The following is a 14,587-nucleotide window of genomic DNA, read 5'->3' on the forward strand; positions in this document are numbered from 1 at the left end:
TGATGGTTTCAGTTGCTCCACACATCCTTAACCAAAAGTTGGTATTGTACAATCCAAATGTTAATTTTTAGAACATCTTCACAACCTTAAGAGTAGGCGATGATTTCTTAGGACACAAAAAGCATCTATCATAAAGGAAAAAATTAAAATCAGGCTTCATCAAAATTTAAAACATCTGCTTTGGAAGACACCATTAAGAAAACAAAAAGACAATTCACAGACAGAGGGAGTATGTTTGCAGTGCAAACATATAACAAAGGACTGGTATCCAAAATATATAAAGAATTCTTGCAATTCAATAATAAAAAGGTAAACAACCCAATTCATTTTTATTCTTTTTCTGATTGCACATCGCAGTTTTGGTTTTTTTTTTTTATTGAAAGACAATACAGAAATGATAAAATGATGTCTAAGGATCCTGGAAATGACAGAGGTCCCCGATGCAGTGACATAAAATCTGGCATCAGCACCTGCAATTTATGTTAGGTCTCCTTTCTTGATTGCTGCATACTCTTTCTGGTGTTCAACCAGCTTCAGGAATATTTGATATTTCGTGTCATAATACCTCTTACCCTCTCATCCAGGAAACACAACTTGCCCAACTTGGCTCATTCTTGCCATGGCCTCCTGTACAGAAGTGAGATCCCCTGAGGCACAGGCTCTCAGATGACCAGCATTCACAAGGACAGATTCCACCTCTTGTGACAGGACCACAGGCCTGCCAGTGATGTCTCCACACATTTGCACAGAAAGGGGATTCTTGCTCAGGCCGCCACACAGGACGAGAGTGATGACAGAGAGCCCGGCTTCCTCCCTGGCTTCTGGACAGAGGCAAGTTCCTGAAAGCAGGTAGAGAATGGCAAGATTATCAAGGTTCTGAGACCGTTTCAGTACAGTGGCCATGCTCTTTAGTATCAGATCTGCTAAGGGAGACCCATTGCCATGGAAATCTGACCAAACATGTAAATCAACAGCGAGGAACCCCATAGGCTGAGCCTTCTTAATCAGATCCACTCTGGTATCTGGCTGTAGCCTTGGCTCGTAGTTCAGGGAAGCTGGTGTGGCCCTGTCCCATGTGGTCTATCAATTTTCCAGTAATGCTCTGACCACCTTCATTCAGCCAAGACTTGGGGACCATGGCTGAAAAACAAGTGCCCCAGACGCCTGGTAGAAAAATCCGGTTTTGTGCCTATCCTCATGTGACAAGATGTTCCACAGATGACGGCCAGCCATGACGTCACTGGCTGTCCCTCACAGGCGTGGCGTTGCCCCCTCACATCTCTCCAATCACTCCCTGGGGACAGAGATGCTGGTGGCAGCCATTTGGGGAGCTCATTCCACCATGAGGACACTGGTGCTGACAGGCACCACCCCAGAATCCTCCCTCTACTAAACAACCCGATTTAAAAATGGGCAATAGATTTGGTCACCTTACCAAAGAAGATATATGAATAGCCAATAAGCCATTAAAGCCACAATGAGGTACATACTGATGTCCTAAAATGGCTAAATTGTACTGCTCTCTAGGTGTGTATTTATGTTTTGGTTGAAAAAGTAATTGAAAATAGTATTATTTTAAAACTCAAAACATCAAATCCTCTCTTCAGATCGTGTAGTGGACATTTGTGAGTGTTTGTTTTTGGCTACCCAAATTTTCTCTTCCTTTGGGGATTTTTTTCCCTTCCTGCCATGTAGAGGTGATATGTATATCTTTTTCCAATTAAGGCTGTGCAGAAGTTTTCCCTGTCACTAGAAGTAAAAGGGAAGCTCTTTCGACTGATAAAGGGTATCCACTAAACATCTACAAACTTTAGAAGAATTCCTACCAAAGTCAAGAATAAGGTATCTATTACCACTGTTATTTTTTTTTAAATTTTATTTATTTATTATTATTATTTTTTTTTGGCTGTGTTGGGTCTTCGTTTCTGTGCAAGGGCTTTCTCTCATTGTGGCAAGAGGGGGCCACTCTTCATCGCGGTGCGCGGGCCTCTCACTGTCGTGGCCTCTCTCATTGCAGAGCACAGGCTCCAGACGCACAGGCTCAGTAGTTGTGGCTCACGGGCCCAGTTGCTCTGCGGCATGTGGGATCTTCCCAGACCAGGGCTCGAACCCATGTGCCCTGCATTGGCAGGCAGATTCTCAACCACTGCGCCACCAGGGAAGCCCACCACTGTTATTAATCAACATTATATTAAAGGATATACTCAATTCGACAAGAAAATGAAATGACATAAAAGATAAAACTATCATAATATTCAGATAATACAAATAGCTACTTAGAAAATTCAAGAGGATTTGCAATCATATATTAAAAGTAGACCAGGGACTTCCCTGGTGGCGCAGTGATTGAGAATCCCCTGCCAATGTAGGGGACACAGGTTCGAGCCCTGCCAGGAGGATCCCACATGCCGCAGAACAACTGAGCCCACGTGCCACAACTACTGAGCCCGTACGCCTAGAGCCCGTGCTCCGCAACAACAGAAGCCACCGCAATGAGAAGCACGCGAACCACAACGAAGAGTAGGCGCTGCTCGTCGCAACTAGAGAAAGCCCTCACGCAGCAACGAAGACACAATGCAGCCAAAAATAAAGAAATATAATAAATTTATATTAAAAAAAAGTAGATCAGAAAGAGTCCTATACATCTTCAATTAGAAAATAGAATAGTAAAAAAAAAAAAAAATTCACAACGGCAACAAAATCTACAGGGTGCTACAATAAATGTAATGTGCATTGGACACAGATGTACATAACATCTATAACATTATAGATGAAAAGTAAGGTTGATTGGGCAAAATTTTACAGGCAGAATGGTCAGCAGTGCAGAGAGGTTCCCCAGACCTCTGAACTTCCTGTAAAAAGAATTGCTGGTCTAGGAGCAGCTGGATATACCAGGGAAAGTGTTTCAAAAAAACACTGTCCTTGTTATATGTGTTAATACAAAAGTTAGGAGGGGTCAGCTATTTAACAATGATGGATTCTTGGCTGGGTAAAGGGCCCTGTTGGACCAGAGCTTGGCTAGATGAGTTCACATGCCGACGAGGCTGGTAACAGCTAGAAGACTTGCTAACTCAGCAATTGGCTAAACTACCAAAATAGGGAGAGTATGAGCTTTCTGGGACACCTGGGTTTGCCTTTCCTTAATATCTAGGCTTTATGGCAGCCAAACACAGTGGTTAAAAGTGCAGACTCTGTTGCCAGACTGTCTGGTTAATCTGAACCCCTTTGTGCCTGGGTTTTCTCATCTGTAAATTGTAGGTAATAAAAATAGCTACTTCATTTGGACTGTTAAAGGGATTACATGGACATATCTAAGGTTTTTAGAACTGTGCCTGGCAAGTAGTAGGCTCTAAGCAAATTTTAGTTATTATTGGTAATAGTTACACAATATTATTGAAATGATTTTTAAAACTATAAACCCAGAAAAATTAAGAAAGCAGGAGGGGACCATCAGCATACAGAATATCTTAACAAATTTTTGGAAGGTGGAAACTCAAATGGAATACTAGTAACCAGTGAAACAGACCAAAGGAGCCCACAGCCTGAATACACATGTAACCCCTGGGAGACTGTACATTGTACAGAACCCTGGAGCAGCTGGGGGCCCAGAATGCTAGGTTGAAGGCAGACAGGAATGATGGGAAGGGCTGAAAATCAAGAGACTAAATTAAAGTCTCTGCATGAGACAGTTGGCTCCATCTACCCCACCATAAGACTATTTAATATTCAGGTGTTATTAACACTGAGGTAAAAAATCAGTGGATTCTTCTCTTCTAAAAAAATGGAATAAACTGTTTCAGCTGACTTAGAGGAGCTAGGGTGGGCCCTGGGCATCCCAAAAGGAAGAATACTTCAAGAACTGACCATTTTATGCTCAAGGAACACCCCAAATGAGCTTTCAGCTACTAGCTCTGACTTTACAGCTAACTTGAAATCATTTTCTGAGGTGTTTCTCTGACGTTGAGGGCTTCTCCAGGGTAAATCTTGGCTCCCCAATCTGTTCTCCATAAAGTAAAGGGCTTAGGTTCAGGTCACACTCATGTGGCTTTTAATCAGAATTTTTAGTCATAATTTTGATCAATCAGCTTTGAAATCGCCTAATTTTCAAACATGAATTGAAAACCGAGGATCATTACACATTTGAGGAAAGTTGGTAATGTGAAAAATGAACAAAAAGGTAACTGGTAATTAGCCTCGGAGGAAACATATCATTCAGGAGGCAGGTGAACTTTATTTGTATTAGTACTGATAAAGATAATTTGTATGTCGGGACCCACAAAATGGGGGCTGCCTCAGTGGCCCGGCCCAAGTCACAAATCTAAACCCAAGTCAGCCTGCACTTACAGGAAACACCTGTCAAGGAAACCTAATATAAACCAATCACAATCCTCCAACTCAGCTTTACCTAGTTTGCCTGACCCTAGAAAACAGGACCTGCTAGACGTTTAATGAATCCCCGACCTCCTAGCCAATCATGCCTCTTCTCTATAAAACCCACTCTTTCCCCCCATCCCTCTGGAGCAGCGCTGTGGGATACTGTGCTCCCCCCAGTCTATGGATTGCTTTCCCTTGACTAAAGGACAACAAACTCATTATTAAGTTGTTTTAATTTTGTCATTTGACAGTATAGGAGAGGTTCATAAAAAAAAAAGATAAGAACTTCAGTGATAAATTTCCATCTGAATAATGGGAATACCAGAAAGAGGGAAAAGAGAATAGTAGGCAGTAGGGAATTACCAAAGAAATTATAGAAGATAATTTCCCAGGGTTGATGGGAGGCCCACACGTTCAGCTTGAAACAAGTCCACTGGGTCCAATGAATGTAGAAAGACCCACACTGAGACACGATAACTTTGAAATTTTATAACCCACAGATAAAAGAGAAAATGCTAAAAGATACCAGAAAGATGGAAACTGCCGTCAAAGAAATAAGACTTATACTAGCACCAGAAACATTAACCAATCTTAAATTATTTAGAATAAAACACTTCTGCTGTGGGACTTTGTAGGTTTTGTGAGACCTTTTGGTTCCTGACTAAGCCCTGCTGACTCAGCACCCTAGACCATTTACTGGTGATTTCTCAGAAAACTGCAACTTGTTTTGAGTTTCAGTTCCTCAAATATGTTCTCACTGCTTCCCATTAAAAGACAAAGAGAGCATTCGTATTTACACTATGCATTCTCCTTCCATTTGACTGGGGCTCCGGATAAACCTCTAGGTAAGTAAATTACCATCTCTGGCAAAAGTGCTGTTCTTCCACACCTAAACTTATGACCCTCTTATTTCTCTTGCTCTTGTTTCTCTCTTTGGAGGCAAGAGGACAGGCACTGGAGTGATACAGATGTGGATTTAAATCCTTTGCACGACACAGCAGCATCACTGGTACTCTTAGCACTTGTAATTAATGAGCATGAAACCTGGAGAGGGCCTTGGAGATCTTCTCTCCTCCTGGAAATGCCCCGGGTACCAGCAAAACTGACCACTGAACTTCGCTGTAGAAGTGCAGGATTGATTCCAGCTGGTTTGTTGCTACCCTGTGCTTATTTATCTCCAGGGAGGCCTGGAGCCATGGTGTTGTCTGTCGGCCAAACCTAAGTGAAACATACTAACTAGCGATGAATGTAGCCCTGTGCTAGGATCTGAGAGACCAGGGGGCAGTCCGTACCAGCTTGTTTGAGACTGGTCAGGCATCCTACTTTGGGCCACGTGACTGGAGCGGCATAAAAGACCCCTCCTCAGGTGACAGTGTGGTTTCCCTGAGACCAAGGTACCTTGCACATATCTAGGTGGTTCATTACCTAAAATGAAGCATGTCCTGAACAACAGAGAAAGGGTCCTAGAAACTGGGGCTGGAGTCTGAGACCTCTCTGATGTTTGCCTGTATTTTTGGGTTTTATTTTTGTACCCGTATCCTCTACCTTTATTAAATTCTGAAGTAAGTATACTATGTAGAGGCTTGTGAGTTTTTTCAGTTATCTGACCCTGTGTACTTGCTGAAGTTGGCAGTGTGAATGGGATAATGGGAACAATTTTTTGTTATTTTTAAAAATTTATTTATTATTTATTTACTTATTTTGGTTGTGCTGGGTCTTAGTTGCGGCAGGCGGGATCCTTTTTTTTTTTTTTTTTTTTTTAGTTGTGGCATGCGGACTTGGAGCATGCATGCAGGATCTAGTTCCCCGAACAGGGACGGAACCTGGGCCCCCTGCATTGGGAGCACGGAGTCTCACCCACTGGACCACCAGGGAAGTCCCGGGAACCGTTTTTGACTTAATTTAAATGCTGGCTCCGGCTTTGTTTAGGAGAAGAAAAGATGAAAAGTGGGAGAAAGACGCAGAACCACTGATGCCAGGTTGGCTGCTGAGGCCATCCTGGTTTGAATTTGCCCTAGTACTATAATTACTCATGGGAAGAAAAGCACAGCAATGGAATTTTTTTTTTTTTTTACTATTTTTTTAAAATTTATTGAAGTATAGTTAGTTGATTCACAATGTTTCAGGTGTACAACACAGTGATTCAGTTATATATACATCTATCTTTTTTTTTAAGATTCTTTTCCCATTATAGGTTATTACAAGATATTGAATATAGTTTCCTGTGCTATATAGTAGATCCTTGTTGTTTATCTATTCTATATGTAGTAGTGGGTATCTGTTAATCCCAAATTCCCAATTTATCCCTCCCCCGCCACCAGCAATGGAATTTAAAGGTGATAGATCCAGAGCCAGAAGAAGCAGCTAAATGAGTTAAAACAGAAATATGGACAGAGGGGAAGTCAGCCAAGAATAGTGAGGCAAATAAGGAAGGCCTCAGCAGCCAGCCTGGCATCCCTGGTTCTAAATCTCTTCCCCACTTTTCATGGTTTGGGCTGCTTTGGCAAAATGAAAGTACTAAGAAAGAGCCCTAGGCTTCCAAGTCCACCAAGCTTTGGCTGGTTCCTTCTGTAAAAGGAAGGAACATGATACCAGAGGGAGAATTGGGCAGACATTTCTTTTGTTCAGAATGTGACCCTCATCTGATATCCACTAAAGGGACTCTACGGGAGAGGGCATGAAGAGACAACTGAAATGAAGGAGCTCTTCAGTCAAAAAGCCAAGTAACCTTGTGGGCTGATAGAGCTTCCTGAGGAACCATTGCTGAAATGTACTGAACATATTAGTGACAAAGGAGCTCTTTTCCTTGCATTAGGTACTGCCAAATGAAGGGCATGCTTGGGCTTAATCAAGATCTTCAATTAGCTGCAGCCGTTGCAGAAATGTGGGTAGATGGGCAAATTCTAAATCAGCTGAGCTGGATTAAGGCGGGGCACATAAAGCAAAGCTGGTAGAGTGGAAATATCCAACTCCACCTGTAGGTATTAAATGGAATACCTTGTTGATTCTTGAAATGTTGAGAATGCAAGCACGCATCTTTGAACTCGTTATATGATGATATGGGTATCCCCTATTTTATGCCTTTAACTTAAGTGACAATTGATGCTGTGATAAGGGGGCCTCCAACTGTTTGGACTCCATAGGTGACCTTACTGTTGAGGGCAGGATAAAGGTCTGCTGTCACAGACCTACTAGCATATTTGCTCTGAATTGGGCTAAATGATGAGCAGAAGATCAATGTTATTCAGAAGAAAAAACGGAAAGAATAAAGGGCTGAAACAAACCTCAGGACTAGTAAACCAGGTGGCGATGTTCATGAACATTTTCTTCCCCTTTTCAGAAAATGGCCACCCAGGAGAAAGCCCCTGATGAGAGGATTTCCCAGTTTGATTATGCTTTGCTCCCGGAGCTGTCTGGTCTTCTAGGCATAGATATGCTTCAATATGTAAAGGAAGTAGAAGAAGAGGAGCAGAAAGAACGAGAAAAAATGCAAAAAGGCTTTAATTCCCAAATGCGTAGTGAAGCAAAAAGGTTAAAGACTTTTGTGACCTATGATGACTACAGTGCATGGACACCCCAGGAGATGGCAGCGGCTGGGTTTTATTTCACTGGCATAAAATCTGGGGTTCAGTGCTTCTGCTGTAGCTTAATCCTCTTTGGTACCGGCCCCCAGAGACTCCCCATAGAAGACCATAAGAAGTTCCATCCGGATTGCGAGTTCCTTTTGGGCAAAGATGTTGGTAACATTGCCAAGTATGATATAAGAGTAAAGAATCCAGAGAACAAGTTGAGGAGGGACGACAAAGCAAGATACCAAGAAGAGAAGACCAGACTCAAATCCTACAAGAAATGGCCATTTTATGCCCAAGGGACAGCCCCAAGGGAGCTCTCAGCTGCTGGCTTTGTCTTTACAGGTAGTTTGAAGTCATTTTCTGAAATATTTTGCTGGAATTAAGTTTAGGTTCCATATTTCAGTTGCAATATTTTGTAAATCTTTCCTCACTTGGTCGATGTGTTATATTAGGTATAAGGTCTCTTTTATTAAAATTCAACTTCAGTAATTTCACTTTAGCTTTATTTTATGTGTAGTACAACACATCAATTTACCAAAAATATATAAAAAATAAGAAAGTGACTTTTCCTAAAATTTTGGACCTTAGACAATACTTGACTGGATTTCTAAGGCCCTGAAAATAAGCTGTGAGGTCAGCCTGACCCCAGTCTCCTTCTCACCCATCCTCCTTTTGCTGCTCTGAAATGATCTTTCTTTGATTCTTTTAATTGCAGCAGTATTGTAGGGTTTTTGTTTTTGTTTTTGTTTTAACCTTAAAGCTAACTCTAACATATAGGGCAAGTTGCATTTCAGAAAATTGTACTTTGTTTGAATTATCCTAGCCACGCCATAAATGTTATGACAGATCTGAGTGAGAATTGTGATAACAAAAACAGCTATCATTTACTGAGTACCTACTTGATGCTAGGCACGGATTAAGCACTAATACTAATCTGACAAACTTGCCCTTTTCCCCCATTTCACAGTTGACTTCATTGAGGCTCAAAGAGTTTAAGAAATGTGCCTAAGGATAACCAACATGGACCTACTGTATAGCACAGGGAACTCTGCTCAATGTTATGTGGCAGGCTGGATGGGAGGGGAGTTTGGGGGACAATGGATATATGCATATGTATGGCTGAGTAACTTTACTGTGCACCTGAAACTATCACAACATTGTTAATCAGCTGTACTCCAATATAAAATAAAAGTTTAAAAAAAAAGAAAATATTTCAATTCATCACAGGTACACTGCATAGTGCTTGGCACACAGTGTATGTTGGATATATGAAATGTTGTTACCATTGTTAATTAATTAATAGCAGAAGCTGAAGATATTCACCTTGATGGTGTTACCCAAGTTGGACCCAAGAAGAAAATTTAAGAGATTTCTGGTATAGAATTCCCCAGATGTCACAGTGTGCTTATCACTTATTTCTTCAAGATGTTATAGTTAATGTCCTAATTGACATAGAGACTGAAGCAGAGTAAAACACAGAAAAAACGGATCTTTCTGTCATGTTCAAAAAGGTTGGAGTCTGTAGTTTGATTGTAATTTGCCTCCCAGTTTGTGTACCATTTACATCTCAAAATGCCTTAAATCTCAAGTAAGTTTTCTTCTTAGTTTTGAAAGCTAGTGAGTTGATCCCTTTGTAGTTTCCCTAAAAACAATTGTCAGAAAAGAAAAATATACTTGTCAAATACAAATGTCAAATGTGAAGAAAAAAAAAAAGGAATGTGCCTAAGTTTCCACTGAAATTTCATAGCAAAGCTACAGCTTAGGTCTTCTAACTGCGCTTTACTTCATGAGTACGGGGATTCCTCTGCTTCCCCACTACTTCAGGGGTCATATTGAGTCCAACAGCTTAGAGTTCTGTGTGGGCCACATCTGAGAGGTGGGGTCCCAGGCTTCGGAAATGGTCACTTAGGGCAGTGGGGCTGTGGATGAGGATTCAGCCAGATGAGAGTGTGAGTGGGCAGATGGGATGGAGCGTGTCTCATTCATGCACAGAGCAGTCAACTTCTGGAGACACCCCTTCTGGACCATCCCATGGCGCTGTTGCCGGGCAATCTAAGTGTCTTCCTTCATATGCAGGTAAACGTGACACTGTACAGTGCTTTTCCTGTGGTGGCTGTTTAGGAAATTGGGAAGATGATGATGATCCCTGGAAGGAACATGCCAAGTGGTTCCCCAAGTAAGTAGATAAATATTTTTTGCTTGTAATTTTTTTTTAAGACAAAACAAAACTAAAGGCAAGAGTCACCTTCTCAGAGTAGAACCTTCAGTTTTGATCTTTCTCTCTCCTAAATTGGAACACTCCAGGATTTATTCAAGCAAGAAAGCCCTGATGATATTGTGAAAATTTTTAATTATATAATTTCAAAATAGTTTCTTACTGTTTTATTATCCAAAATACTAAGATATGTTTTGCCAAGTATAAGTTTCAGGATCTGCCTTAATAAACATGAATAATTTTCATAGGGATGATGTAAAATGGTACATAAAGGAAGTTGGAAAGTAAGACAATGTTTAAAACATTATTACAAATGGTTGCATGCACTGCTGAATATATACCAAATGAAAACATTGTATTTCAAAAACTCAGTAAGAGTTTTGATTATTACAATGGTCTTGAGTTCTCTGCTTAGAAAATGAAGTGTTTTTAAAAATTATTTCTAATGTTACGTTTACTAGTATTTTCTACGTGACTGTATCTACCAAATACAGATTCATTCCTTTAACAATTTTTAAAACTTTCATTTTGGAAAATTTCATATACAAGTAGAGAGAACACTTATCAACACATGGCCAAATCTTATTTCATCCATCTCTCACCCACTTCTTCCCCAGAAATAAAAATAACCAACTTATTTTAAAGCAAATCCCAGACATCATATAATGTCACTTGTTGATATTTTAGTATATAACTCTAAAATATAAGAATATTTTAAAGAAACATAACCACAGTATCATTCTGTCTTCTAAAGAGGATTATCAGTAATTCCTCAATAACATCAAATATCTGAGACAGTGTTCAAATGTCCACATCCCCCCAACTCACTTTCTCTTTGCCATTGGTTGATTTGAATCAGGATCCAAACAAGGTCCATACATTACATTTAGTTGATATATCTCAAGATTTTTAATTTATAGATTTCCTCCTCCCTGACTTTTTCTTGTCACTTACTCATGAAAGGAGCCATGTAGTCTGTCCTGTAAAACTGCCTACACTCTATGTTTGGCTGAATGTTTCTGTGGTGTCATTTAACATGTTTCTCTACTTCCTGTATTTCCTATAATCTAATAATTGGATCTAGCAGTGTGCTTCAGCTCATAGTTTTTTTCTTTAACATATTTGTCATACACCTACCACATGCAAAGAAGTTTCTGGTTGGATCGTAGGTCAACCACAAAACAACTGGGCTGTTCTTTAGGTTTATAAGTCATCTTTCACATGGACAGCCATGCTCACAAAAATGTGTCTGATATGTTAAGTGAAAAAAGCAATATGCAAAATAATGTGTAGTATAAGCCTTTAAAACCATTCAACCTATATATGGACTTGTTTGAAATATATATAGAAAAAGTTAAGAAAATATACAAACCAAACCATCGAACTCTTGAGGTTTGGGTTTGTCAGGAGATGAGGTGGAGAGGGATTTTCATATTTTACTTTGTTCACTTCTATCTTGTTTAAATTCTGGGAAACAAATGTGTATTTCTTTTATGGTTGAAAAGAAAGTGAGGGGGTGGGAGGGAGGAAGGGAACAAAGGAGAGAAGGAAGAGGGGGAGAGAGAGAGATGGATAGGGAGATTGGAAAGGGAGGGGAGCTCTTCCTGACAAGCAGATGAGACAGTTATAGGGATACAGGAAGCCAGATGGTTAAATACTTTGAATGTCATTCTGGTTCCTTGACCAATCAAGAATAGCCACCCAGCCAATCATACTGAGTGTTGGCAGTGAACTACATGGGTGTGTACCGAGTGAATATCAGCCCTGGCTCTTGGGTACCTGTCGTAGCTGTAGCCTTAGCCAATGCTTCACTTATTCTCATGGCCACAATGCTTAGTGTCACTGGGTTATACACTGGGCAACTCCCAGCAGCACCATTCACATCAACCATCATGTGATGGTCTAACACCAACAAGAGTTGCACATCCTGTCTTGGGTGGCCCTGGTACACCTTCTCTGACGTAGGACTGAGGGAAAGGTGAGAAGCATAGGGAGAAGATGTGAGTCCAGCACTCAGCTCCAGAGGTGGAAGAAGCTAAGGTCTGCTGCTATCAATACAAAGGGCAGGGCAGAGCACAGAGGCTCACAGATACACAGAGTCGGCCGCTTCCTGACCCCCCGACCCTAGCCACGTTACTGACCCTCTGAGTCTCGTGTGTAAAAATGAAAATGATAATCCATAGCTGGTAGGGTTGTTATAAGGGTGATAAGTAAAGTATATGGAGCAAATGCCTTGTAAAAACTCCTGTGTATTCCATGACCGTTTCACCTTCCACCTGTTTGTCATCATGAGCTTATGCTTAGCCAATACATTTCAGAGCTGGAATTAGAACTAAGAATTCCCCAGTTTCTTGTTGGTTGTGCTCTAACCTTAGCTGTTTGGGCATTAATTTTGGCTTTGTTTGCTGCTTTTATAAACTATGGACACAATGTCTGAGTCTACTCCTACTCTTTAAAACATAGTACTCAGTGTACTAAATAATTGTAAATAAATAAAATAAGCTGATCTTTATTGTATTTTTTTAAACATTATGTATATATTTGTAATTTATTTGTTATTTATTTTATTTTTGGCTGTGTTGGGTCTTCATTGCAGTGCACGGGCTTCTCATTGTGGTGGCTTCTCTTGCTGCAGAGCACGGGCTCTGGAGCACAGACTCAGTAGTTGTAGCTCGCGGGATCTAGAGCACAGGCTCAGTAGTTGTGGCGCAAGGGCTTAGTTGCTCCACGGCATGTGGGATCTTTGCGGATCAGGGCTCGAACCCGTGTCCCCTGCATTGGCAGGCGGATTCTTAACCACTGTGCCACCAGGGAAGCCCTTTGTTGTATTTTTTTAAAGAAGTAGTATCTATCGAGCACCTTCTCAATCCACACTAAGCATGTGGGGAGGGCCCCGTCCGTCGTGTGCTATGTGGATTGTGTACGGATTTGGGTTGCGTACAGGTTTGGGGCGCTCCTCAGAAGGATCTGTACACCTAAAACCTGGGGACCTTAGCTACCCAGAGTGGTGGCCCTGGAGCAATATATGACGCAACTAGTGGAGTTCACTTTCTCATGTCTGTACAAGAGAACAGTGGCAAGATTGATTACTTCCCGTTAGTGGCAGAACTGGGACTAACATTCTGGCCTCCTGACTCTCAGCCCTCATGTTACTATAACATCACTAGAAAGGAACCTTACATTTGAATGAGAGAGATTTTTTTTAAAGTTAACTTAAAAATTGCTTCTGTTTTGTGGAAAGGGATGTGTTTTTAAAATGTATTCCATATGCTCTTTTTAAAAAATTCAATTTTTTAATTTCCATTGTATTTTTTTACAGAGTAGTGATATATGTTTTTCAGTGGATGAAATTTATTATTGTTTGTTATCCTTACTGCCAGTAACTTTCATTTAACCACAGGAACTAGATATAGTCACCATAGTTTAATTTAACAAAAAAAAAAACCCCTCCAGTCTATATATTACTGTAAATCTGTCTCTTTGATTGAATTATATTTTGTTTCAAGAGAAAAGATAATCTGAAGATTTAGTTTTAAATTATTACACATGTTGTTAATGGAAATAATAATTATATGAGAATAATGATAATTGTCATAAGTTTTGGGGTAAATTTTTTGACAGTTTTATCAAAGTAAAATAAAATTGAGCAATTTAAAGCATACAATGCAGTAAGTTTTAACAAATGTTCATTGTGTCACTGCAGTTATATAAAGATACAGGACATCTCTATTACAGTATCAGGGTAAATTTTAATTCTGTTTATTAATTATAGATGTGAATTTCTTCAAAGTAAGAAATCCTCAGAGGAAATTACCCAGTATATTCAAAGCTACAAGGGATTTGTTGGTGTCACGGTAATTTACAACAGCAAATTTTTTCTCAAGTTGGCTTTTGAGTACCTAATATCTGAATGAGAAGGGGGCGGCATCACTCTTTTGTCATGGGCTCTCCTTCTTTCTTCTTCCCTTATTTCATTCCCCTACCTCTCATTGGGCAGTTTGAAGAAAAGCATGTTCTCTTGGTCAACTAGAGCCCTTAGAATTTTTTTTCAGGGCTGCCTTTTGATTGGTCTGTCTGCCTTCCTGGTAGTCTTCCCCTCTTTGACTGAGGTCACCTCCCCTAGCTTCCCTTGGCCACCCCAATCTGAGTGCCCGCATAAGACATTCAGACCACTGCACACTACCCACAGCGGGCCTCAGAGCTGGTTACTTTATGCTCTATCGGGAAGGCTTCCCTAGTGACAGGTGATGGGAAAACCCAGCTTAAATTGCTTAGGCAAAAATAGCGAATTTATTGGCTAACACGACTCAGATGAGAACCCTGCAGAAAACATGGCCTGAAAGTGGGGGAGGAGTGTTTCTTCAGAGAGCAATCTGGGTGCAATTTTCAGAGAAGAATCAGTTACTCAATACCTAACCACCCTTCT

At 40.6% G+C, this 14,587-nt stretch overlaps 1 protein-coding gene and 1 pseudogene across 3 annotated transcripts in view; one reads left to right on the plus strand and one right to left on the minus strand.

Annotated features, from left to right (window-relative positions):
• Positions 1-516: 516 nt before the first annotated feature.
• LOC118892488 lies at positions 517-3,554 on the minus strand (annotated as a pseudogene).
• Positions 3,555-4,975: 1,421 nt separating this feature from the next.
• Positions 4,976-14,587, plus strand: part of LOC118893564 (NLR family apoptosis inhibitory protein) — a 39,450-nt gene continuing 29,838 nt past the window's right edge. For 2 of the 3 annotated variants that reach the window (XM_036849241.1, XM_036849243.1), the window contains exons 1-4: positions 4,976-5,219; positions 7,715-8,288; positions 10,023-10,122; positions 13,934-14,015. In XM_036849241.1, the coding sequence (XP_036705136.1) occupies positions 7,718-8,288; positions 10,023-10,122; positions 13,934-14,015 (753 nt within the window). In that variant the 5' untranslated portion in view covers positions 4,976-5,219; positions 7,715-7,717. The remainder of the gene's footprint in view (positions 5,220-7,714; positions 8,289-10,022; positions 10,123-13,933; positions 14,016-14,587) is intronic. The other variant, XM_036849242.1, reaches the window with a different exon arrangement.

The sequence above is a fragment of the Balaenoptera musculus genome, chromosome 3 (genome assembly GCF_009873245.2).
Source record: "Balaenoptera musculus isolate JJ_BM4_2016_0621 chromosome 3, mBalMus1.pri.v3, whole genome shotgun sequence".
Lineage (NCBI taxonomy): Eukaryota > Metazoa > Chordata > Mammalia > Artiodactyla > Balaenopteridae > Balaenoptera > Balaenoptera musculus.